The sequence below is a fragment of the Pavona decussata genome, unplaced genomic scaffold, assembly GCF_977016875.1.
Source record: "Pavona decussata unplaced genomic scaffold, jaPavDecu1.1 SCAFFOLD_154, whole genome shotgun sequence".
Taxonomy (NCBI): Eukaryota; Metazoa; Cnidaria; class Anthozoa; order Scleractinia; family Agariciidae; genus Pavona; species Pavona decussata.
The window spans coordinates 1,219,078-1,245,766 of NW_028145566.1; the positions used below are offsets into that span (position 1 = coordinate 1,219,078).

General features: G+C 40.4%; 3 protein-coding genes, 1 long non-coding RNA gene and 2 pseudogenes across 6 annotated transcripts in view; 3 read left to right on the forward strand and 3 right to left on the reverse strand.

The window, feature by feature from the left end:
- LOC146466087 (uncharacterized) overlaps positions 1-26,689 on the forward strand; it is a 277,353-nt gene that overhangs the window by 166,571 nt on the left and 84,093 nt on the right. The window lies entirely within an intron of this gene.
- The window catches only part of LOC146466095 (uncharacterized), a 150,696-nt pseudogene that overhangs the window by 60,396 nt on the left and 63,611 nt on the right, over positions 1-26,689 (reverse strand). The window lies entirely within an intron of this gene.
- The window catches only part of LOC146466097 (uncharacterized), a 166,967-nt gene that overhangs the window by 12,728 nt on the left and 127,550 nt on the right, over positions 1-26,689 (reverse strand). The gene's annotated exons all lie outside the window — the stretch shown is intronic.
- LOC146466098 (uncharacterized) lies at positions 12,967-13,878 on the forward strand. Its single transcript, XM_085127850.1, has one exon. The coding sequence runs from the start codon at positions 12,991-12,993 to the stop codon at positions 13,870-13,872; it is 882 nt and encodes a 293-aa protein (XP_084983976.1). The 5' UTR covers positions 12,967-12,990; the 3' UTR covers positions 13,873-13,878.
- LOC146466099 (uncharacterized protein F54H12.2-like) lies at positions 14,334-18,247 on the forward strand. The gene has a single exon (XM_085127834.1). It carries the CDS (start codon positions 14,335-14,337, stop codon positions 15,661-15,663), a length of 1,329 nt encoding a protein of 442 aa, XP_084983960.1. The 5' UTR covers position 14,334; the 3' UTR covers positions 15,664-18,247.
- LOC146466100 (uncharacterized) lies at positions 23,483-26,555 on the reverse strand (annotated as a pseudogene). Its single transcript, XR_014868149.1, has 4 exons — positions 25,834-26,555; positions 25,422-25,614; positions 24,698-24,947; positions 23,483-24,216 (listed from the first exon to the last, which is right to left on the reverse strand). The product of XR_014868149.1 is annotated as an uncharacterized LOC146466100 (transcript).

The following is a 26,689-nucleotide window of genomic DNA, read 5'->3' on the forward strand; positions in this document are numbered from 1 at the left end:
CAAAAATCACTCTATCTAAGGAATAGCAAACATTGTATTCTTTACGTGGGCAACTTTAAATGAAAGAATGTTCAACTGGAGATAAAAAACTGGAGAAAAGGCTGCCTTGTCTTGAACGAGAGTTTTAAAAATGTACTAATTTGCATAATTTCAATCAGGCCATCGACCACGTTTTGGGCGATTTCGAACATTCCCAATTTTTGCCAAAATAAAAATTCGCTGGAACTTTTGAATATTATTTTTGAAAATAGTTCACCAAAAGGGTCTTTTGGGGCAAATAAAAAAAATTCGAATTTTCGCTTCTGTCGCCGGATTCTCGAAAGTTACTGACAACCGCTCTTAAAAACTTACAAATGATTTAAAAATCACAATGATTTAAAAGTAGAAAATACAAAGACAGCAATAAGAAGAAAAAATTAGAAATAAAAATTAAAAACTAGCTAAAGACACGCTCTTTGATACGTTGCTTAAAAATTAAAAAAATAATTTATGTCTTTGAAAGACTGTTCTAAAAGGTTCGATTCCTTAATACCCTGGTAAAGGAGTCTGTTCTTTCCGTAGTTTGTTCGTACTCGTGGAAGACGGAAATCATTCTTTCTCCGGGTATTATAGGAATGGATGTCGCTGTTCTTAAGAATATTAAAATTATAAGCTACTAGTCCATGAACATACTTAAAAGTGATCATGTATCTGTTTACAAGGCGACGTTGGGACAAGGTTGGCCAGCCAAGTGACTTGAGTGCATCGGTGGATGAAGCATAGCCAGGCAAATCAAGGATAACTTTTGCTACCTTATTTTGCAGAATCTGCAAATCGCCCATAAGTGTAGAGTTATCTTTGTCACCCCAGATAACATCAGCATAGTCAAAAAGGGGACTAATCAAAGTGTTATACAGTGTAATCTGTGCATCTAATGTTAATAGAGGCTTCTCACGCACAAGTCACGGTTAATTGCTAACATATCCCAGAAATGTCGCCGCTTTTTGGATGGCAGGTGCAAAAAGGTCATATTTACTCTCTTCCATTTATTCATATTTATAAACATATGGAGGTTGACACTGGTAAGATCCTCATTGGTTTTGCAAATGTGAAGGACAGGCGTTTGTCTCTTTTCCTTTTAAACACTGATAATAATCTTTTTTTATTATTTTCTATTTCTCAGTGCGCGAGCGGGAGGACTCCTGTACATCAGGCAATCTGATTGGTTCCGGCAGTGGGCGTAATTTTTTTGATCTTGACAACGAACCCAGGCCGTTTTTCACCCAACTTGCTGTTATAAAAATAGGCGAACATTTGCTGAAAAACGGCCTGTGCCGACGAATTGTCGTCCCAAGTGAAATGTTGGAAAAAGAAATTTCACGGGAAGGAATGTCATCCCCTTTTCCTCTCTTATCAGCCCGAGCATTAAAATTAAGTCGCAATATTGATAGTAAGTTAGTGTTCAATTGGCGTGATAACTTGCCATAGTAGTGTAAAAAGTCCGAACAGAACTCATAGAGAAATAGCAAGAGCTTGTGAGTGAGGGGAAAATATCCTTACAATTCAACCTAGCCAACGTCTTTCAACCTCTCACGTTCCAGTATATCCGTAGGTTTGATTATACGTTGGCGAACTCTAACGCATGTCTCAATTAAGCGACGCAAACACAGGCGCAAGCACAAGCATAAGAACTTTATGTCAAGTGAAAAAGAACGCGACGCAAGCACAAGCAAAAAAAAAATGAATGATCCTTTTGTTTGTGCTTGCGCTTGTGCTTATGCTTGCGTCGAGGCCGTTTTCATGGTGAAATAAGTAGTATGGGTCGAATGGATAGACCAATTTTATTCATGTATTCAAACAGAATCAGGGGTGACTTAAACCGGTTATAAGCGTTGAATGAGTTGACATGACATGTGGTAGATATAGGGGAAGGGTTTAATGAGATGCAAGCCATCCAGGTGGAAGAGGGGTTTAATGAGATGCAAGTGTGGATAGAAAATGGAGATTGTTGTTTATTAGTCAAGTGTACTGTGCTCTGGTAGTACGTTTCCGCCCAACCAGCCGGGTGGTATAGCAAAAAAATAGGGAAAGAAACAATGGATAAGTTGAGAACCAATGAGAAACTACTCACGTCATGGTCAAACAAGTTGAATCTAGAAAAACCAGACTAAACCAGTTTTGAACACAATTAAGTATTCAAATGACCTCCTTAATATCTCACACTAGACAAACCCGTCAAACCGGTCCCTATAAGTTGACTTTACTGGTTTTAAGTTTTCCTATAAAAGCGAACTCTTTACGTAAAAAATTAAAGCGATGGAAAACTTTATGAAACAACAACTGTTTGCATTAGATATGGAAGCGCTCACTTCTCAAATGAGACGTTTACAGTTACAAGACAGAGTTGTGACTTTATTGAATGAACTGTGGGACAATGTTTGTCATAAAAGCATCCCTCGGAAAACAATTGAATCAACATGGGAGGAAAATGGAATGGAAGTTACTATTGGAGAACTGAAAGTGCCTTCATTTTATTTTCTCGACGAAAAGAAATTGACGCGTCAACTTAACAAGATTCTGAAATTGAAGGTACGCGATGAGATTTGGATCAAGGCTGTTATTCAACAAACATTTTTGCATGACTGGTGTATGGAACCATTTACCCCGTGGTGTGTCAAGGAACTTTTTTAACCCTTGAAGGAGACAGTGATGGAGACAACTGATTGTGAGAGAAGAATAAACTTTAATATAAAAATGAATATTACAACATCTGTATACCTATACCTACAATAATTACTTATGAAAAAACTTTGAAAAATGTGACTTTGGAAAATGTAATAATGGGAAAAAGGCAATTTTAAATCTATTTACACATTAATCGAAAATAAGAAATAAAAATTTGAATTTGAAAACGTTTACATATAAAAGGTAATAAGAAAATTAAAACACAATAATTAAACTAGTCTCCTCCCGACGGTAATAAATAATATTTAGTAAGCGTTTTTAACGATTTTACACATTGATTGCAGTGGTACTCCTCACAATGGCAATCGACCAATTGTTTAAATAAACTGTATTTCTCCACTTTATGAAGCTCAGTTCGCGCTTTATAAAAATATGTACACAGCGCACAGTTCCACCTGATTTCGCTTTCTTGGTGTAGGGTACCACAAACCTGTAAAGAAAAAAATTATTAAAAATAATTTTACTTCGTTTTCAATTGAGTCTCGAAAGTAGAACCCTCATCAATAACTACAATCATCATTCACGCGTACACCTCTGAGTACGTATGGATATTTGAGCTCATGTACTACAAGATCAGATCAATTCATTGTATCGTCGGCTTAAATGCTTTGGAATTACTTTTACCGCGCATAACTAGAAACAAGCTTACATAAGGTATAGCACATAATCTTTTAAAATACTTACCATTCTTCTACACTCCACCATAAACTGGTCCACTTGTTCAATGTAGTCACTGGTCCACGCTGTTTCAAAATCTGTTCGGCAGTGCGCGCATTTGTTCGAACTTGCCACCAGCGTCCTGCGCCACCGCCTCTCACACTTTTCGTGGCGATGCTGCCTACAACAACCAGATTCTGGTAGGTTCCAGCCTTCCTCCAAACATATAAAGCAAGTGCTTAATATCTGCAACGTAATTAAGAAATTTTACCTTGAGTTTCGTAAACTGATCTCTAGCAATCCAATCGAAGCTATTTCATACATAAAATTCGAAACAAAGCACGACATTTTGAACGCCATTAACGAAAAGATTTGAACGTACGCAAACCTTTGAAAAACTTTTAACGCGCTTCGAGATATATGATTTAAGGACAAACGCTTTGAAACTAACAAATGCAGAACTCAACCGTGAATCTAAACGAAGAATAAGCACATGGACTTTACAACGCACGCTGCTCGAAACCTCAATGAAAAACAAAGCACACCAATTTGCGCGCGCTCTTTGAAATCGCAACTTAAACGCTGCTCTTTGAAACCGCACAACGAACGAAGAATAAACACATGAACTTTACAACGCACACTGTTCGAAACGCAAAACGAACGAAGAATAAGCACATGAACTTTACAACGCACACCGCTCGAAATTTAACACACAGCACGCCATTTTGAACGCTATTAAGGAAACGATTTGAACGCAAGCAAACCTTTGAGAAACTTAAACGCGTGCTTTTTGAAACCGCACAATCTTAATGTTGAAACAAAGCACAACATTTCACTTGTAAAATCTATAGCAAGTTAATTAAAGCTTTTGGAGGCACAAATTTCTTTGCGAATTTGTAAAGAATTTAACTTATACTAAAGCACAGCAGTTCACTCGTAAACCGCAAGAAATAAAACAATCTTACGCGTATTTCAAACTGTCTTTGAAAGCGTAGGAACTACTGTAATTCGAAAAGCATTAAATATACAACACGAATTTCGTATACTTACCAGTCGAAGCACAATCCTTGTTACTTCAATATCTTTTTTTTCCATCTTCGTATTCTCTATCTCTTTCTTCTTCTACTTTCTCCTTCTTGTTCTCTCTTGTTGTTTCTTGTTCTCGACTTTGTGTGAATACACGCTTACTTTCGCTTGGGTAGCAATTTTTTTAAGAAATAAACGCTAACGTGATTGGTTATTTTATTTTGCTTCCCATTCGTCGAAATAGCGAAAAACCGATTAACCATAATCGCCAATCAGAGACGAGTATGTGATCTTGCATACAAATGTGATCCGATTTCTAAGGTCAAACGTCTTTTCAGAACTACCAAAGGTCAAACGTGTTTACAGGACCACCGAGGGAACAACTTTTGCACAGGCACGGTGAGTGAAATGGTGAGCACCAATCAGACGCGAGTATCTGTTCTTGCATACAAATGTGATCCGATTTCTAACAAAATTCATACGTTTTGCTGAGTCGACATGTTTGTCTTGAAAGAAAACACTGAACGCTCAATAAAAAGAAACCAGTGTGACAAGTTAAATAAGAATAAAACAGCTAATAGTGCAAAATATGATTGGTGGATTTCGATCCTACTTTTCTCTGGGACGTCCGCAACCTGTTAATAAAAGGAGAGACTCAAGCAGTGTGTGTTACAGTGAAACCTGAGAACCGAGACAAGATGTCAAAGCAAGTACGATTCAAGGATAATGTTTCTCAGGCCGTGTTTAATACAACCAAAGGGACTAAGCGCTGTATTGAAGAGGTGGAATCATACCCGTTAACTGAAGAGAGCGAGGTCGCTGGACGCGCTTCTGAATTTCAGTCAATCCAACGACAACAAAAGCAAGCTTTGCATGAATATCACATCAATAAAAGAAAGAAAAGTAAGCTACACATGCGTGCTGACATTCTCGAAGTCTTCTGGTCTACGTACGAAGACGAAGCGTGGACGAGACTGATTGACATCGCTGACAATCCTGTTAGCACCGAAGATGTCGATACATATGCAGTGCAAGCCATCACCTCCGTGAACAAAAATGAAATAACTAAAAGATGGCGTGAACAATTGATGACTTTATTCCCCATTGTGGAACAGCATCACATGGTACCATTTCACGACCGATTTTTAAACTCCCTGTTTAAAGAGGAAGAAAATATTAAAAAAATGAAAGAACGATTGATTGCACGAGCTCGCGTTTCCAATCATTGGTTCAACGAGCTTGTACAGGAATTAACAAGCTCTTCTGATACTGAACTCTTAGACGATTTACAACTATCCCCTGATGATACTATGACACCGCAACTTCAGTTTGACATGGTTTCAGAGGCCTTGGCAGAACTGGAATCCATGCATCCTAAACTTTTTGAGAATTTACCGTTACCTGAAAATGTAGCGCAAGATGACATTTCAACCCTGAACAATGAATTGACGGATGACGAAATGGCAGAATCTATGGAACAGTGGGAAAAAGAAATGAATGATGCTTTCGATTCCTACGATTATTTGCTGGAAAATGAAGTAAGGGCGTTTTCTTAACGTTAACACAGGTACTTGCTGCTCTATTTTTATGCAAGTAACACTGCTGATAATTATGCCATAACGTTACTACTCTATTTCTCTGCAAGTAATATCCGTTCTTCATACCACCTCAGGAATTCTTGACGCTCTTTCGATTATGCGATAGCGTTACTGCTCTATTTTTCTGCAAGTAACACTTTTGATTAGTATGCCATAACGTTACTGCTCTATTTTACTGCAAGTAACACTTTTGATTAGCATGCCATGACGTTACTGCTCTATTTTTCTGCACGTTACACTTCTGATTAGCATGCCATGACGTTACTGTTCTATTTTACTGCAAGTAACACTTTTGATTAGCATGCCATGACGTTACTGCTCTATTTTACTGCAAGTAACACTTTTGATTAGTATGCCATGACGTTTCTGCTTTATTTTTCTGCAAGTAACACTTCTGATTATAATGCCATAACGTTACTGCTCTTATTTTTCTGCAAGTAACACTTTTAATTAGTATGCAATTTGAGTTCTCTGATATAACTTACGGTTAAATTTCTTTTGTTCACAGTTGGAAGATGCAGAATGTTTGTTGGCTGAGGAGCAGGTCGGGGCTGGAAACAATCTGTGGACCTCTGAACAGTACTATACCTTGCGTGAAGTGGCCTCCCGAAACGTACGGAAATTTAATACCACTGCGACTGACTATCTCCTTACCTTGAATCCTCAATCCGAAGAACATCCGTTACTTGACCAGCTTGGCAACATTTTTGATTCCCTTGTAGACGAGATGACGTCAGGTATGGCCGACATTGACCTTGTACGTTTTGTACTCCAAAGTCGTTCTCTTCAGTATCCCATTTCATTACCGTTTATGCCACGTCATGAATTAAATGCAGAAAGGATTTTGGGCGAAGTACAGCGCGTCTTACAATCCAACGAACAAGTCAACCTTCGAGATGGTATGCAAGTACATGTGGTTCATGTGGGTATGCCACAAGGCGGAGTGGCCTCGCGCAAGAGGAAACACTATGGATTCAAATTGTCCAAGTTCCTAGACTGCAAACATTCTGTCCTTCGCATCAAAAACAAAGATTTCCTGTGCCTCGCCCGTGCTATAGTGACTGATATCGCTAGACAAGAGAAACATCCCGAATGGAATTCAATTCGTCAAGGACGCAAACAACAGCAACTCCTCGCTCAACGATTGCATCAAAAGGCTGGTGTCCCAGAGGCTCTCTGTGGGTTACCAGAAGTGGCCAAATTTCAAAACGTGATTGAAGATTACCAAATCATCGTTCTGTCTGCCAAACATTTCAACGCGATTATCTACGAAGGACCACGCCGAGAAAAACAAATTTACCTATATCATCACGAAAACCACTTTGATGTCATCACCTCCGTCTCTAGCTTTCTCGGAAGGGGCTACTGGTGTTTGGAATGCAAGAAAGGCTACGATACAAAAACGAAACACCGTTGCAACAAAGTATGTAAATGTTGCTTCACAGATGGTTGTCAAGGAATTACCCAGAAAGCACCTTGGCGAGAGTGTGGAACCTGTCACAGAATGTTCGCTGGAGATGAATGTTATACCAACCACTGCCGACCCAACAAAGAGGGCCAATCTGTCTGTCAAAAATTCTACAAATGTAAAAAATGTAACAAAGTCTTGTCGCATCAAAAAAGGAGGCCGGAAGATCACATGTGTGGAGAAAAGATGTGCTGGAATTGTGAAGAGTTTGTAGACCCAAATACACACCGATGCTATATGAGACCGATTACCAATCAAGAAGAAGATTCAGGTGAAGGAAATGAAGCACAGCCAAAACGGAAGAAAAAGAACAAAGGGCAAACAAAGAGAAAACGGATTTCTGAAGAGATAATAAGCGATGAAGTTGAAGACGAAGACAGAAAAGAAGAGGAAGAGCAGGAATATTTATTCTTTGACATAGAATCACGGCAAGACGAGGGGAAACATATTGCCAATCTGCTCATCGTTCAAGATGAAACAGGGTTTGAGATGGTCTTTAAAGGGGATGGTTGCATTCACCAATTCGGTACGTGGTTGTTGGATGGAACCCACCAAGGTGCTATCGTCATTGCGCATAATCTAAGGGGGTACGATGGAATTTTACTGTGTGAATATTTCTACGAACAATGCCTGCTTCCAAGTCTGATCCTGAATGGTGCAATAATTATGTCTATGGAACTAACAGAAGCTGAAATCAAGTTCCGGGCCTCTCTCAATTTCCTCCCCATGCCACTTAAAGCGTTACCAAAAACCTTTGGCCTAACAGAGCTTAAGAAAGGCTACTTTCCTCACTTTTTTAATCGCAAAGAAAATCAGCAGTATGTTGGTCCTCTTCCGCCTATTGAAAACTACGACCCAGATGGCATGAGTACGAAAGAGCGTCAAGAATTCCTGAGGTGGTATGAAGAACGGAGAAACACAGAATATGTGTTTGATTTTGAAAAAGAAATCGAGGAATATTGTCGTAGTGATGTGGACATTCTGAGACGGTGTTGTTTACAGTTTAAACAGTTAATGGAGGAAGCGTGCAACCTCGATCCATTCAAGTACTGTGTTACAATTGCAAGTGCCTGTAACCGTGTGTTCAGGCAAGAGTTTCTAGAAAAAAAGACCATTGGTCTCATTCCTGCACAGGGGTACCAACCCGCCCGAAAATATTCTGTCATGGCCCTCCAGTGGTTGGCATGGATCCACCATCAGTCAGGTGACCGAATTCTGCATGCTCTGAACGGTGGTGAACAACGGATCGATAACAGCTATGTTGACGGTTATGATCCCACCAAGAAGATCATTTATGAATTCATGGGGTGCCTGTGGCATGGTTGTCGTAAGTGTTACCTACCCGACACAGTGAACCCAGTGAACGACACAAGTATGGAAGATCTCCTGGAAGGTACCATTCGAAAAGTTGAGCGTTTCAAGAAGCTTGGATTCTGAGTAGAAGTAAAATGGGAATGTGAATTCAAGCAAGAACTAGCCAACAACCTAGAGATGAAATCATTTGTTGAAAGTCTCAAGTTTGACACGCCCTTAGAGCCCCGGCATGCGTTTTTCGGTGGACGGACAAATGCTATCTGTCTCCACAAGGAAGTAAATGAGAACGAGAAGATTCATTACGTGGACTTTACATCATTGTACCCCTGGACAAATAAGTATTGCGAAATTCCGATCCAGCATCCTGAAATTTTAACAAGTGAAGCCTTAATGAACCGTTCACCCCATGAGTTCTTTGGGCTGATCAAGTGTGACATCCTTCCACCCACCTTTCTGTTCCACCCTGTGTTGCCCTACCGTGCTAATGGAAAACTGATGTTCCCTCTCTGCAGAGCATGTGCTGAGAGCCTACAACAGACTGCCTGCGAACATTCAGATGAAGAACGTATGTTGTCTGGAACCTGGTGTTCCATTGAGATCGATAAAGCGTTGGAGCTGGGATACCGCGTGGTTAGAATGATAGAGGTGTGGCATTTCCCTATGAAATCGTCCGAGCTTTTTACAGGATACATCGATACCTCCCTTAAAATCAAGCAAGAGACGAGTGGGTGGCCCTCTTGGTGTGAAACAGAAGCTCAAAAACAACAGTACATCGAAGACTATGAAAGGAAAGAAGGTATCAAGTTGGACTATGGAAAGGTTAAGAAGAACCCTGGATTACGTTCATTGGCCAAGCTGATGTTGAATTCGTTTTGTAAGTATCATCTCTTACAGTTCGAAAATGATAATTTTGATTACTTTTCTTTGCTTCAATAAACTAATTATGGTTGTTATTCTTCTTTCAAGGGGGGAAATTTGGTGAACGTGACAACATGCCTCAAGTGGAGCTTGTCAAGGATCCAGAATGCTACTTTCGACTCCTCACATGCCAGTCAACTCAAGTGAAAAACATTCAGTTTGTGAATGATGAGTGCGTAGAAGTCTACTATACGCATGCGGAAGGGTTCGTATCAGGATCACACAAGACGAATGTTGTCATTGCTGCTTTCACAACAGCCCATGCAAGACTCAAACTCTATTCTGTCCTTGAACGTCTACAAACAAGGGTCCTTTACTTTGACACAGATTCTGTCATCTTCACTAGCCAACCAGATGATTGGATGCCAGCCCTTAGGGATTATCTTGGAGAGCTAACGAATGAACTGGACGATGATCACTACATCACAACCTTTGTGTCCGGTGGTCCAAAGAATTATGCCTACCAAACCAAGAATGGTAAAACTACATGCAAAGTGAGAGGATTCACGCTAAACTTCAGAGGATCACAGAAATTGAATTTTTTAACCATGTGTGCACATGTCTGCAACCCTAATGAACAGCCCACCTTCCTGGAGAATCCACACTTCATCAAACGAGATGCAAAAACAAAAACAATACATACAGTTAACTTAAAGAAGAGGTACAAACTGGTGTATGACAAACGAGTTATTCACGGTTTCACAACATTGCCATATGGTTACCGCTGACTTTACCGTTCCATACTGGAGCCTGCAATCTGAAATGGTGACGCTGTGGAGGATAGGGATGGCTATAAGGGGAGGTTTGGAGGCCATCTGCAGCTCATTACACATTGAACAGTGAACATGAACAGACTGTATTTTTTCCTGGTGCGTGGCTGCGCTCAAACACTTGTACAACGTACCTCTTTGCCAATCGTTTCCTCTCACCATTGGTTGGATGTTTTGAAAGAAATAGGCGCCATGCACTGGGGTAGGCTGCTGGGCTTTTATGCTTATATGGCTCGAAGCAACGCACCTCTGAGAGAACAATATGCATTTCATCTAATGTTATGTGATACGTATTCATCGCATTATCCTACTCCCTGGTGGATGATTCGACAAATAATAAAGGCTCCTTGGCTAATGTTATGGAAAAGGATAAAAGGCGGACTTAACAAGTTGCATTGGTCATTCTTAAGACAACCATGGGCAGTGCTACAAGTCGTCTTTGTGCAAGTTCAACTCCTACCCTCGCTTTAAATGATATTTGTCAGAGGATGCGCTGTTTAGTTGCATGTTGCGGTGGTCAAGTACACATGGATTTAAGAGATGCGACAGAAGAACACGAAGAGGGGGACGAAGAAGAAGAATACCACCCGTCACACGAATCGTTTACTAGAGAAACTGTATTATGAATTTGATCGCCCTTCCGCATTAGGTGGTGTACAAAAGTTGTATCGAGCCGCACGTCAGTATGGAGTAACCCGCTTGCAAGTTGTTCAGTGGTTACAGCAACAACCTGGCTACACTCTCCACAAACCAGCAAGAAAACGCTTTCGTCGCAATAGAGTATTTGTCAACGGTTTGGATGAACAGTGGCAAGCGGATCTGGCAGATCTTCAGAATTTGAGTCGGTGGAATCATGGTCACAAATACTTGTTAACTTGCATTGATGTCCTATCCAAGTATGCATGGGTGGTGCCATTGAAATCTAAGTCTGCTTCGGCTTTGGTAGCCGCCTTTACAAGCATATTTAATAAAGGACGTAAGCCGGAAAGGTTGCAGACAGATGCAGGGACGGAATTCATGAACCGTAGCTTTCAAACATTTCTCAAGAATCATGATGTTCGTCATTTTGTCACATACAACGAGACGAAGGCGCAAATAGTTGAACGACTTAACAGGACCTTGAAACATCTTCTATGGCGGTTATTTACTATGAGCAGCTCATATCATTACCTGGACAAGTTAGACAATTTGGTGAATGAGAACTACAATCAGAGCATACATCGTAGTATAAAAATGAAACCCGCAGATGTGACAGTTTTTAATGCTCAAGACGTATGGAGAACCTTGTATGGTAAACAGGCCTCGATCATAAAATATAAATTCAAGGTGGGAGACCAAGTCAAGATCAGTAAGTACAATCGTGTCTTTCAGAAAGGATACCTTCCGTCTTGGACAGAGGAATCATTTACGGTCGCCCAGAGACTGCCACGAAACCCACCCGTGTATCGTTTGAAGGAGGCAGACGGTGAGCTGATTAGAGGAACATTTTACGAGGCTGAGTTACAGAAAGTGACAGAAAGTTCAGATCATCTGTTTCGCATTGAGAAAATTTTGAAACTTCGAGGAAAAGGCGTCAACAAAGAAGTGTTGGTGCATTAGAAAGGTTGGCCAAAGAAATACGACAGTTGGATTCCATATAAACAGTTGGTTTCTCTGCAGCAAGAATGATTCAAGATGATGATTTTTGTGTGATGCTTCCTAGCAATGCCAATACGAATTTGTTCCCAACCAACTCAACGTGATACTATCGTGTAGCGTTACCTCGACAAATCCGTTTAAAAGATGAAGAGGATTGGGAAGTTGGACTTCATAATGTAATCTACCCATTCTCGTGGTTTGAAGTTCCCCATGAATGCAATCATCCACATTTCATGCTCCGACGATCTGGTGCCCAAGAAGTAAAGAGGATAACTCTACCTGTGGGAAGATATCGTTCAGCACTGGACGTGATAGAAGGCATACTGCAATGTGTGCAAAGACAAAGCCTTCACATTGCCGTGGATGATGAATGGAACATTACCTTTACAACTCAAGAGGAATGGATGTTCGTGGCCAAGCCTGTGGCTCAAGCTCTTGGCTGGATAGCCCAAGAAAACAAAGTCCGAGAAAGCACCATGTTTGCATTGAAGATCTATTCTACCCTTGGACAGATTCCTACTTATGGTTATGAATGGTGTGCGTTACCGCTTCGTTACTCATTCACATTTCCCGGGACATTCTTAATTCCTTTAACCGTTTCTTTATGTCACTGCACACACAGAGTAGTGCAAGTGCAAACCAATCTCATAGAGCCACATCAAGTGGGTGAAAAACAGTTGCATTTGCTGTATGAAATGGTACCACACGGTAGATTTCGTGACACGTTAATGGAAGAAGCGACGCACATCAGTTATTTTCCTTTACGAACCAAAACATTTCAGACCGTTGAAATCTACTTAACAAGTGGTTGTGGAAAGCTGCTTTCATTCCAAGGTGGTATCGTAAACGTGACACTTCACTTTAGACGGCGTACAAGATGAGTAACAGTTTTTACATCGTTGTAACCAGTGATGCAAGCACAGCTCAGTACCCTGAAAACAAACCTGCCAAGTTTAAGATGCAACTTCTAAATCAACAGCACTTAAGTGAAGACTGGGAAGTGGCAATGACACACATCATTTACCCACATACTTGGAAAAATGTGCAAAGTCAGCAACTGTCTTACCTGTTAAGCTGTAACAGTGATTCACCATGGACCCTACCCATCTATCTACCAAGTGGCATTTATCGAACAGTTGATGACTTGGTCAAAGGTATGGTGACAGGACTCCAGAGTGCATTTCCAGATATTTATCTGAAAAGTGGAAAAAGGATCAAGCGCATCGGTGGAAGTGACTGCTTCTACATTTACTCCAAAGCTCAACATTACTACGAATTCAATTTACCTCCAACATTTCAAGTAACGTTGCCCAAGAATTTAGCTCAGGCATTAGGATACTTGAACCATCATGATCGGATACCGGCTCTTTATCAGATCAGTCTTCCCACCGTTGTCCAACTGAATAAGAATCAGAGTGTGACACTTACCGGTACTACGACCACTGTGCGACGAGACGATGAATTGGTCTGGGGTATGTTAAGCAGACATTCATTTCAGACGATGTACATCTACTCTGACCTAATAGAGTCCCTTGTAGTGGGGGATGTACAAGCGAATATCCTTCGAACCATAGTACCTCGTGGTCAACCTGGGGAGATGGTGGCAGAGGAAATAAAGACTCCTACTTACCATCGACTCCGTACATCTGTATTTTCTTCCGTGGAGATCAATATAAGAAGTGACACTGGCCATCTGGTACCATTTGCGTTTGGCACTGTACGAGTAACACTTCATTTTCGACGTCGTGCAATTCTCTAAGATGTTTCTACCTATGAATCATCAATTTTACCCTTACCAACAACAAGTCATCCCCTTTTTCCAACGAGGGAAAGGAGACATAAGTGTCTTTGGAGGGACACATCCTTATGGTCAAGGAGGTAATGGATTAGGAGGAATGTTTCGTTCCCTCTTCCGTACAGCCACACCCTTTCTCAAGACAGCTGCCAAGAAAGTAGGAAAACGTTTACTCAATACAGGAGTGGATACAGGAATGCAAATTGCAAAAGATGTCATCAATGGTCAGTCTTTGAAGAAAGCAGCGAAAGCGAGGGCAAAGACTGCCGGTAAACAGTTTCTGACAGGTGCTTTCCAGGACCTTACGCAACAAGGTCGTGGGGGGAGACTACTTAAGCGCAAACGAAAGGCGACTCCTGCCAGTTCAAGACAGACCAAGAAACGGAGAACATCACCTTCAAAGTTCAAGACCATTTTCGACTAAAGATGGCCTCAGCTCACCCTCTCTCTGCCCCGGGTGAAAATTCGAGCTTACAGTTATTTCAAGTACCGGTCACGGATGTTTCCATTCTCAAAAGTAAATGGGTGGATTATGAACCAGTTCAAAGTGGAACCAACCCTATCGAGTTTGTCATCAAGCCTCTATCTGATTACATTGACATCAACAAAACAGAACTCCGATTCGTGCTGAAGATTACCAAACGAAATGGCGGGGATACAGGAGGTGGAAAGAAATATACGTTGATCAACAACGCGCTTCATTCGCTCATCAAACAGTTTACCATCAAGTTGAACGAAACACTTGTCACAGAACAGTCTGACACGCAGGCGTACAATGCGTACATCAAGACCTTGTTTAATTTTACTGAACAGGCAAAGAAATCTTACCTAACCAAAGCATTGTACTACAAAGACACAGCAGGACATATGGATGTAGTAGATAACACTTCTGACAATAACTGGGGACTCAAGAAGAGGGGTGTATTTACCAATGCTGGTGCTGAGGTAGGATTGGTTGGAGTACCCCTGTGTGATCTGTTCAACACCAATAAGTTGCTGCTGGACAACATAGAAATCAAAATCAAGATTGATCTAAACAGCGATGAATTTGTTCTCATGAGTGGAGAAGAGGCCAATGATTGCAAGATAAGCATAATGTCAAGCACTCTCAGAGTCCGCACAGTACGCGTAGCTGACAGTACCAAACTAGAGCATGTTAGTATCATGCAAGGACGGTCAGGACAAAAAGCCCTACCTGCTATCTACACGCTGACAAGGACCCCAACACACGCTAGAATTATCCCCAGGGGTGTGATGAATCATACCGAGACGGATCTCTTCAACGGACTTATTCCTCAATGCATCATATTTGGAATGGTACGAAATGATGCCTACAATGGTAGCTTGGCAAGAAATCCTTTCAATTTTCAGCTGTTTGATGTGAATGCAGTACGACTGACGGTCAATGGTGAAGAAATCCCTTATTCAGTGATAGATTTGACAGGTGGAAAGAGAATTGATGGGTACAATACCCTCTTCTCAGGCAGTGGCGATATGAACTGTGGCCATGGTATTGATATTGACAGAGAGGATTGGGAAGGTGGATACGGTTTATTCCGCTTGGATACCACTCCTGCGGGTAGTGGCCACCCAGACCACCTGATTCCTCGTCGCAGCGGTAACGTCAATTTGTATCTGAAATTTGGAGTGCCGACACCAGAGGTTTTAAATTTAATCGTATACGCAGAATTCCAAAATCATTTGGAGGTTGACCGCAATAGACGCGTGGTATACGATCTGTCTCAAGGTGCTTGAAGATGCATACAACTCAAGAATTATGGCAAGCGTCAATGCACGATCCTGTCCTAGCACCCATCATGAAAGGAGTATTTCCAAGTGACAAGTTACTAATCGTCGAAACGTATCCTTCAGCAATGATTGCAAATACAGATCCTCATAATCAACCTGGAACGCATTGGATTGCGATGTACTTTGTATCGCCTCAAGAAAGCGAATTATTTGACAGCTATGGATTTCCTCCTGAGAGCTATGGTATGGATGGATACGTACTGAGGGGAACAACATTTTACAATGACAAACCGATGCAAGGCTTAACCTCAGATGTGTGTGGAGACTATCGCCTGTTTTACTTACTTCATCGTGCACGAAATGTGGATTTAAACACTATTCAAAATAAATTTCTGCGATATGATACACAATGGAACGATTCACAAGTAGCGCAATTTGTACACACCTACATTCAGTCGTTAACGAATGTTAGGAATGTAAATGTCTCACAATTTGAGGAGCAAACTTGTAAATCCTTCAAATGTTGGCGTAATCAATAAATAAAGTTTTGTTGATGTTAAAATGAATGATGTGTGCGCGTCTTTGATATATCACTTTAAAAAGGAACATCAATCAACAAGTTATCATAACGTTGCTGCTTTTCATTGCGAGAAGATGTCCCAATTCAAATGTCCAAGCAGTATTATGATAGCAGGGCCAAGTCAGTGTGGAAAGACGACGTTTACGAAACAGTTACTTGAACAAGCGGACTCTTTATTTGAAAGGCCTATTCGTAAAATTGTATATTGCTATGGACAATGGCAAGAATGTTTTAGGAACATGACAGCTCAAGTGACATATGTAGAGGGTATTCCCGAAGATATTCCTAGTTTATTTCCTGCAAACTGCCGACCAGGAATACTCGTACTGGATGACTTAATGAGAAATTGCAGTGATGACGAACGCATTCTCGATCTGTTTACTAACGTGTCTCATCACTGTGATGTAACCTGCATTTATTTGACCCAGAACCTTTTTCCACCTGGAACGTTTTCGCGGAGTATCTCTCTGAATGCTCACTACATCATTGCTTTTAACAACCCTCGCGATACGCTGGGTTTTCGAACGTTGGCTCAGCAGGCATTCGCAGGAAATGTACCTTACGTATGGGAGAGCTTTCAAGATGCGACGTCAAACCCATTCGGTTATCTTGTCTTGGACTTACATCCTCGTACACGAAATATTCAACGGTTACGGACAAGGATATTGCCAACGTCACATTCTTATCCCGTGATTTACGTTGACAAGAAATGTCATAAAACAGAGGAACCACTACGGGTGGATTTCAGTTAACGTGATGACGTCCTGCAGGTCACGTCGCACAGCAAAAGGGACAAGAAAAAATCAACGTGGTGGCAATATGGTGTTACGCTCTGGTACCACCACCCGATCTAAAGGGGTTAATAGAAATCGCGTGAGAGTATCCAAACAGTCGAGAGTCCAACAACATTTACCCTTTCTTTGTACTTGTTTCAAGAGTAATGGAAAACAGCGGAAAGACATGATAGCACATGCGAACAAAGGGCAAATGGAAGCCATTGGTGAAATCGCTCTAAATCTCCTTAAAGGCAACATGGTAATACCGAATTCATCATTTAAACGGTTGAAGCCACACAAGTCAAAGCTCCTCTTTTTGACCCGCAAGAAACCAAGTCTTAAGCGGAAAAAGGCAGTGTTGAATCAAAAGGGAGGATTCTTGTCTGCCCTTTCTAGTTTGATTGCTCCTCTTGCTACCGAGTTGTTAGGAAAAGTGTTCAAATGAAGCACGCGCAAAAGATGGTGATGGTACCTGAACATTTATTGCCAAGTATGGAAACAGAACACCGGTTGACTGCACCAGCTCAGCTTCCCACTTTGACACGTTTAGATCAAGACATGAAACAGATCATGGACTCGTCTTTACCTGAAGATCAAAAAGTGCTATTGTTGGATCAACTTTTGCAAAGGTATCAAGGGTTGACAAAACAGATGAAAACTGAAGCGACAGTGAAACCAACAGTGGTGATGCCTAAGTCAGAGCCATTACCTGCTAAGGAGTCTACCCCCAAACCAGAGACAAAATCTACGAAAGTCTCTAAACCATTGAGGGGTACTCCTCTCAGTACTAAAGGGTCAAAAATTCCCATCCGAACCGAAACACCGCCTTCCGTTTCAACTGAAGAATCAGCGCATGCACTCATGATGGATACACCACCACCTTCTAGGCGTAAAACAGGAAAACGTCGTTACAAGGCAAGAACACCCTTGGTCGCAAGATTACGAAGCAATAAACAATGGGAACCGTACTAAACTGGAAAAACCTGTTTACCTAAAGGGAAAGATATAAAACAGAAGGACATGCTTACTATGGTTATTGAGTCCAGATCATGGCACCAAACATCGTTGACAATAAAAGCAACTCTTGTGACGAGGAGAGAATAAAGGAAGCGTACTGGATCTGTTTTGCGTTCTTAGTGTATGAGGACATTTTTAAAAAGGAACCGCTTTCATTGCATGATCATCAAAACGTGACGTCATGTTTGAAGGAAGCAGCTTTGGATAAATATCGCAGCGATGTTTATTGGTTGTGGCATGATTTATTAGATGTGTTGGATGCAGTGGCGCCGTACGAACAAGACTGGGTCGATAACACACAACGACATGAAGAGCGGAAACACATTGAGAAAGTGCTTCTGCAACGTGACCAGTTTTGCAAAACCTGTTGGTACTGGTTAGACTTGATCGTTAACGACATTGATGAGACTGACAGGTAGTAAACTGGTTTTGTGATATTTGAAAGAACCGGTTTTTAAAAACTGTATAAAGTGACCGTGACGTTGACCATCACACATCACTTTCAACTGACTGCTCCCAAGAAACACTTCCAAGATGAGTTACTCAAAATGTGGACTCTGCCTCCAAGACCTCGAAGTGATCAAACCCGCCTCTGGTATAGCCTACATTCGGTGTTCAAATTGGAAAGAGTGTCCGTTCTTCTGCCCTGAAGAGAGTATCCATGGCTATCAACAATGCGTGTGCTACCGTGTGATCCCTGAGTACAAAGTATGTGAAGGTGGTAAGCCGCTACTATGCAAGCACATGGACACGCCCACGTTAAGGGTGTCAAGATCAGCAAAGAATCCTTTCAGGCCTTACTTTACATGTAGAAGAAAGGAAATGTGTAGACACTTTCAATGGGGTGATGAAATGCCTGTGGACGCATATTCTCAAAGGGAGTCTCCGGTGTACAAACCAAGAGAAACTGAGGTGGACATGACGACAACATATGGGAAACAGCTGCAAAGACCCAAGCTTCAGAGACAATTTGCCAGAATCGATAAAGTAACTGATTTCATGTAAAATTCAGAACCATCATTCTTTTTGGAAAGTGTTTGTAATAATTGATCATGTTTATTCAATAAAATTAATGGTGTTCATACAAAATATTGTCTCGTGTCCGTTTTTGGGTGCTGCTACTTTGAACAGTGAAAAACAAAAAAAACGGTTTGACAGGTTTGTCTAGTCTGAGATATTAAGGAGGTCATTTGAATACTTAATTGTGTTCAAAACTGGTTTAGTCTGGTTTTTCTAGATTCAACTTGTTTGACCATGACGTGAGTGGTTTCTCATTGGTTCTCAACTTATCCATTGTTTCTTTCCCTATATATTTGCTATACCACCCGGCTGGTTGGGCAGAAACGTACTACCAGAGCACAGTACACTTGACTAATAAACAACAATCTCCATTTTCTATCCACACTTGCATCTCATTAAACCCCTCTTCCACCTGGATGGCTTGCATCTCATTAAACCCTTCCCCTATATCTACCACATGTCATGTCAACTCATTCAACGCTTATAACCGGTTTAAGTCACCCCTGATTCTGTTTGAATACATGAATAAAATTGGTCTATCCATTCGACCCATACTACTGAAATAAGTATTCTTACGCTTGCGCTTGTGCTTGCGTCGCTAGTAAAACCAGGCTTTAGAGAAAGGAATTTACGCAATCTTATCTTTAGATCGAATTTGGCATAGGACATGCACTTTCAACAGGTAATATCATTGAAGTTAAGAGGCATCGAAAACATTGAACTCACCGAGAGCAACAACCACGTGCACATGCAGTTAAGTTAAGCAATGTACACGTATGACGCAATCACGTCACTGGTTACAATATTGATAATAATATGGACCTAGTAACTCGAGAACATAAGCGCGCCATCTCTCTTCACAACTGTAGGACTTCAGAAATATTGTTGTAAACACTGAACATAAACAAAGCAGAAAGGAAATTAAATTTTAGTGACAAGCAACAACAACTAATACTTCTTGGGTGCTATCTCTATATTTCATGTTCTTTTCGCAGAATAGCATCCGTTAGTGTCAATTATGTAGACCTTTGTTGAAAATTAGAGGATGTATCCAAAATACAATTAGCAAATTGATGTAAGTACTTGAATTTTGTTAGAAAAGGGCTCTCACCCGTTTTTGTAGGAAATAATGTAAATGGCACACAGCAAAGTGTTTGTATTAACTGCAAATTTAGATTATTACAAACCATATTTTTGCTTCGCTAAATTCCAGCCAAATAGGACGGCGAAAATTCAACGCGCTAGTCTTCCAGGGATAACAGACGTCCCTCCAGCTTCAATCTTCAATCAACACATCTGTTTTTCTCCAGAAGGATACCCGTTGAGATTAATTTTTTCTTTGCATTTAAAATTAGAACCCAAAAATCCAAAAGTGTCGGGAATTCATTGGAAGTATAAAAGAGTCCAAGAAGGGAATTCAGACCGCAAGAACACAGAGGAGATTGCCGAACTTGGCTAAATTCTTAAACTACCAACCTAGAACCGAAAGGCATCGAGATATAACCTACCAGATAAAAATGGTTGATGCATGGCCTAATCCGATTACAGTTTATAAAAACCGAAGAAATATACTGCACGAAGAGAATGCATCCAATCCCTAATGATTCAAATGAAAACGGTGTGAGGCCAATAGTTGGTGTATCAAGATATTTTGACTTAGCTCGGAGCACTCCACAGATATGATGTATACAAATTAGTAAAATAAAACACCCCTTGTTCTAAAGAACTATAGAATGTGACGGAGATGAGCACTAATTTTGTGTCAGATGACTTTTCGATGACTGCCATCTATGCACCGACATCATAATGTGATCTTGTGTATGGTGGCCCATCAGTGCCATAGCATTTTATGCAGAAATTTCCGACTTTTTTATTGAATTTTTTTCATTTTTTATTTTAGTTACATTTTATTTTATTTTTTATTTCATTTTATTTTTATTTTCAGTTTATATTTTAGTTGTTTTTATTTATTTTATTTCTTATTAAAAAAATATTGTAAAATGAATTAAAACAAAATAAAAAAAAAAAATGCCCGTGGCCCAGGTGTGCCATAGCCCATGATGCATTGAGGTCAAACTGCAACACAAACATGGCGGACAAGCGAAAGCAGAAGCCGTGGGTGGCTTTCGAAAAGCAGATGAAAGCGAAGAGGCAGAAAGGCGGGGGTGCTAAAAACGAAACGGGTAACATTCTTGATGAGCAAGAACTTGTTGTTCAAAGGCTGAGCTCAGAAGTCTCAGGGAAAGCCCAAAAATATACGCGAGTGGGACCACGTGAATTCGTCCAGTATGACGAACAAGAACTCACCATCGCAGGTATAAAAGCAGCGTGCGAGAAACATTTTTCGTCTTCCCTGACGCAAGGATTGTCGTGCGATGTGGTAGCGGGGGAGCAGGGACCCTCTTGTCTAGCGATGAAACACATCCCCGACTTAAAGGTAATACACAAGATTTATAAAGGGCTCGACATCTTTTGAGAAGCCACAGGATGAAGAACATTCCGCTCCTAGCCAGCAATACTCGACATACTCCAGTGCCCCGCCGATGCCTTCGGAAGTGGAGGCTTTAGGGAAGCATTTAAGGCAAGAAGCTCTTCCAAAGGATTCAACAGTAGCACGTGGGTTGTTAAGAGATATCTAGATGGTACTGTCAAAGAAATCAGAGATGACATAAAGTTGACAGTAGAAGAACACACGAAAAAAGTCAATCAACCTCAATTACTGGCTCTCATTCTGTATATCATAGGAGTGTATCACGGAGAAATATTCCTGGAAGGACCCCCCATAAATTAAAGACATAATGGGAGTGCTCCTTAGCAATTTGGAAGGCGTGGCTTCAATTTAGTTTTGTTTACAAAACATTAACTGACATGTTCACAATTAATTTGCACTAGTGATAAATTCGAAACGTTCTCCAGAGACAATGCCACTTAGCTCTACTTCATTTACAACATAAAAAAAAACACCACAAGTGCTGCAACTGTGGATGTTGTGAAACTGAATCTACTAAGTGGTACCAAAACTGCATTTTTTACTTCAACGGAACAATTATGATAAGCACCCCCATCAGATTTAAATGGGAGTCCCCCAGGGTTATCTGATTGAGAATAATACAAACTTGGGGAAAATCTAGCTTCATTGTTCTTACTTGGCCAAACTCCCTATTTACTTTGTCCAAATGTTTCCAAAGTTGTGTGCATATATGCTAAGTAAATGCCACTTCCTACATTTGTATGGTTTTTTTTACCCTGCCGGAACATTGAGCTTGACTGGTACCCATTCACAACCCTTTGTATTGCAGCCATTTTTTAGACACAAGTCATTCTAAACTACACCATACTTTAGCTACATATACTTTAAAGTATGCTCAAGAGCTTTGAGTTCTTGTTTGTAGCCTTGTTTTACAGCCTCTTTATATTGTTTCTCCTTCTTTCAGACATGGCTCAGTAGTTTCTATTAATATCTTTTAAATATTGTAACATTCTGAAGAAATGTCCTAGAGCTGGACAAAAATTAACCCCAAACTGTCTATGCTATTGGCCTGTCTATGACTGGAGGAGACACATTACAGTTGTTGACACTGTTAATAGCCCACTTTGAAAAAGAGTGATGGCCTGGGTCGAGAGTAGCTGCCCAAGCGATTGTGGGAAGGTTTGGGGGGACGTTGGCTATTATCTTCGCATTTTTGCGTCCCCCCAAACAATCCCACAATCACTTGGGCAGTTACTCTCGACCCAGGCCATCACTCATTTTCAAAGTGGGCTATTATTGATAGTTCTGCAACCTTGAGCAATTTTATAGAGAAAGTACTGCTATATTCCCGGTATAGTACATGGTATGGAGACAGTTTTGTTTGTAAATATCAAACTTAAATGATATTCACCCTCAAGTGGAATTCATGGTGACGATCCATTAACCTAGTTTCCAAAATTTATATTACATACAGTACGTTCCTGTTCTTAAAGTTCATGTTAGGTCTCACCAACGCTTTAGTTTCTCATTAGGTCTGACACAGATATTGTTCTAGTTATAGCAGCCAGGGCTTTGGCTACTGTTATTGTTAATCAATCAGGGAAATGTCACAGTAACATGAGGCAGTGACAAAAACGTAACGTGGAGTGAATCACTATATGTATATGTACATACGAAAACGTAGTGCGACATGAAGCACAAAACTGTTTCCTGATTTTCGTTGCTGCAACTTGTATGAAAACCCAACTTTAAGTACTTGCTTAGTTTAACATTGTTTGTCTAAGAAACCTCTTACACTTGACACACGTTTACTATCGTTTACTATCGTTTACTATCAGGACAAACTACAAATTTAAGAAGTGCTACAAATAGCGCAGATAACTGTTAAGGTAGCTTGGAATCCAGTTGTTTTTATAAATACAGTGTCAAGATTTCTGATTTCTGATGTCATTCTACATTTTCGAAGTCTGTTTTGGGGCACAGGTAATGTTATAATAGTAACTTTAATAGTGGAAAATAATTAAAGTTGAATATTTTCTCTGAGGTAACGAAATGCATGAAGTTCAACACAGTCATTGGGATCCAACGCCAGTGGGTCAGGAATTATCTGCTCACACTTGGCTCTGAAATCTGGTGGTAAATAGTAACCATAGCCACCAAGTACATCAGACAGCTGTGGTACCTCCTCAATTAACCTGTTCTTCTGTTACTTCCATCCTTAAAGACAATTAACTGATGACTGACTATATTACAGCATTTACTCACTTATTGATTGCTTATAAATGGCTCACTGTAACTCTTATTTGCCCCAACTTTCCACAAAAAATTGCATTAAATAAATGCATTAATAGTTTGCCTTGAGATATAAATATGCATTAGCAGCCTCCTCTGGCTCAATATCATCAACATTTGAGATAACTGCTTCACAACGAGTGCGGAATTCAGGATCTAAAAAGTTATCAGTTCCTTCTAATACTTCAGACAGTTCCGCAACTTCCTTCAACTGATCTTCATCAATAGGAAGGCCACAATTTTCACCCCCATAATGCTCAGGAAAGAAGTAAATGTGGTTCGGTACTCCAGTTGGAAGTTCTTTAGACTTTTGTTTGCGACCTCGGTGAGAATTCCATACAGTTTCTCTGAATAGATCGAGTTCTTTCTGGAGTACTGGGATGTATACAAATGCAAGTAAATCTCTGTCAAAGGAAAAAAAGGGGTATTGTTGTAAATCAATGCTTTATTATTTTAATTTTTATTAGACAAACATAAATGGGCTTTAATAAACCTTAAATCATCAGTAGGAGTATTGTAGGGACCTTTTCAAAAGCATGGATTCCAGGTTAATGAGGCATTAACTGGCTGTTTTTGATAAAGAAAGGTTGGTTAAAAAAAAGATCTCTAGAGGAACTGAACTCTAGAGGAATAGTAGAAGGGTGTACTTCCGCACTACCACATTTCCCACATCTACATCTTCATTGACATAATGGGGGGGGGGGGGGGGGGGGGGTTCATGCGTTGAGGAAAGCAATATCCTAGACAGAACCCAAATTTTTCAACCAGTGTTTGAAAAGGGTCCTGTATGGCAGATATGAGTAACCTCTCTGAGTCAAGGCTTGCTAAAGCTTATGCCTGAGAATAGGTATTTACACAAGATAATAAAAGAAACAAAGGACTTGCCGATGCATTTTATTATCGCGTTCATAACTACCATCCTCTAACAGTTGCTTGAGCTGACTCTTGAAAAACCTCTCCATCCTGTCCAAAAGCTCTCTCCATCAGCGCTCTATCTTGTTTTCTGTGGAAGGTCCATAGAGTACACTGTCTGTGGGATCTTCCAGATCCTCATGTTTGCTTCTAAGATATGAATGCATGGTTGCTAAAATTCCTGTCTCACTTCCCTTATCCATCCGTACTCTTGATGGCAGTACTAGTTTTGTCCCAATGACCAACAAAAGAAAGAGAAAAAGAAAGAGAAATGAATAAAGAATACAAACAAACGAATAACAATTAAAAATTACCACAAGTCAGGCCACTTTACTGTATAAAGGGTTAAGCACGCAAGACAATTTAATTAACTGTAATATCTGATCAAAGTCCAACTGCAACCTAGACCACCACTTGGATGTACCATATTTCTCTAGTGATTGTGGTATAGGCCTGTAATTCATGGTTGAACTTGAAAAAGAGCCAGCAACTACTCTTGATCAGCAAATTCCAGTCACTGAAAGCAATGTTTGCACACTGTAGAGATTTTAAAGGTTCCAATAAACGTTGTTTGTATTAGTTATTGTATAATTGTGTCTACATACCTTGTCTTTACCGCCTTATGTGCCTCCTAGCTGGCACAGAGAGAATTAAGTACGTAAGTATACCATGTCTTTGTCTTGAAAATATAACGTACCTCTAGATTCATAAAGATACTCCAAATAGTATCGACCAACAATTTTAGGATTGCTGTTTGAAGTCCAAATACGAAGAAATTGCACTCTGCCACTAAATGTGTCTAATCCTCCATAGATGCACAATGGGAAAGTTGAATTTTGGTAACCACAAAGTTTATCATGTCCATCCAAGGACATTGTCCAATCTGAACCCTATAATCAAAAGAACATGCCACATCACGACATGGTGACAATTCATAAGAGGGAATTGCCAGAGGGGCTATCTAGAGAGGGCCCAGAGATCGCACAATAGTAGTGGTCTTCTAAATTAAAATTAGAACCGAGAAAAAAGCCGCATCACAACCGTACATAATGACTTTTGCACGTGAACGTCCACATTCACGGTTGTAACAGAATTTAGCTTGCGCTTACCTTTGAGGAAAAAACACCCTTCCGAGCTCGTTTTGGTTGCCCGACACCTCCTCGTTCTTTGAGGCCGCTAGGATCAACGAATTTCATCATACCGTAGACCATGTTCCTTGGAACGTTTTGGCCGTGAACTTCTCTTATCTTTTTGTGCAACGCACGATAACCCAGTAAATTTCCAGGGCCATTCATTTCCTTGTGAACAGATTCTTCCAAGTCGTCCAGTTCTATTTCATACTCGATGTACTTTATATCGAAATAATGCAAACGACGACAGAGAGTACGGAAACTCCAAGCATACATTGGATATTTCGTGGAAACGAAATCTAATATCTCTTTTCTCTTCAGGTTCTGTTTAACGTATTCCTCCAAATCCTGCTTCAGTTCCTCGTCGCCTTTCCAGCCATCGTTTCTTGTCTGCGCCGCCGCCATGTTGTTGTAGAGCTCGAGAGCGGGTCCTGGCGACTACTCAACCTCAATGCATCATGGGCTATGGCACACCTGGGCCACGGGCATTTTTTTTTTTTTTTTATTTTGTTTTAATTCATTTTACAATATTTTTTAATAAGAAATAAAATAAATAAAAACAACTAAAATATAAACTGAAAATAAAAATAAAATGAAATAAAAAATAAAATAAAATGTAACTAAAATAAAAAATGAAAAAAATTCAATAAAAAAGTCGGAAATTTCTGCATAAAATGCTATGGCACTGATGGGCCACCATACTTGTGTTATACAACTGACGGATGTTATATCACTAAAAAGTGTCTGGTTTGGCAAATCTTATCTTTCGAAAACAAGGGCTTTTATCTTGCCCATTCGCCTCCAAATGGTGTGCTGGCCGTTTCCTTTTAAAGGC

Bases quoted from the DNA above. Each gene is read 5' to 3' on its own strand.
- LOC146466098 (XM_085127850.1), top strand. From the start codon at position 12,991: ATGAGTAACAGTTTTTACATCGTTGTAACCAGTGATGCAAGCACAGCT.
- LOC146466099 (XM_085127834.1), top strand. From the start codon at position 14,335: ATGGCCTCAGCTCACCCTCTCTCTGCCCCGGGTGAAAATTCGAGCTTA.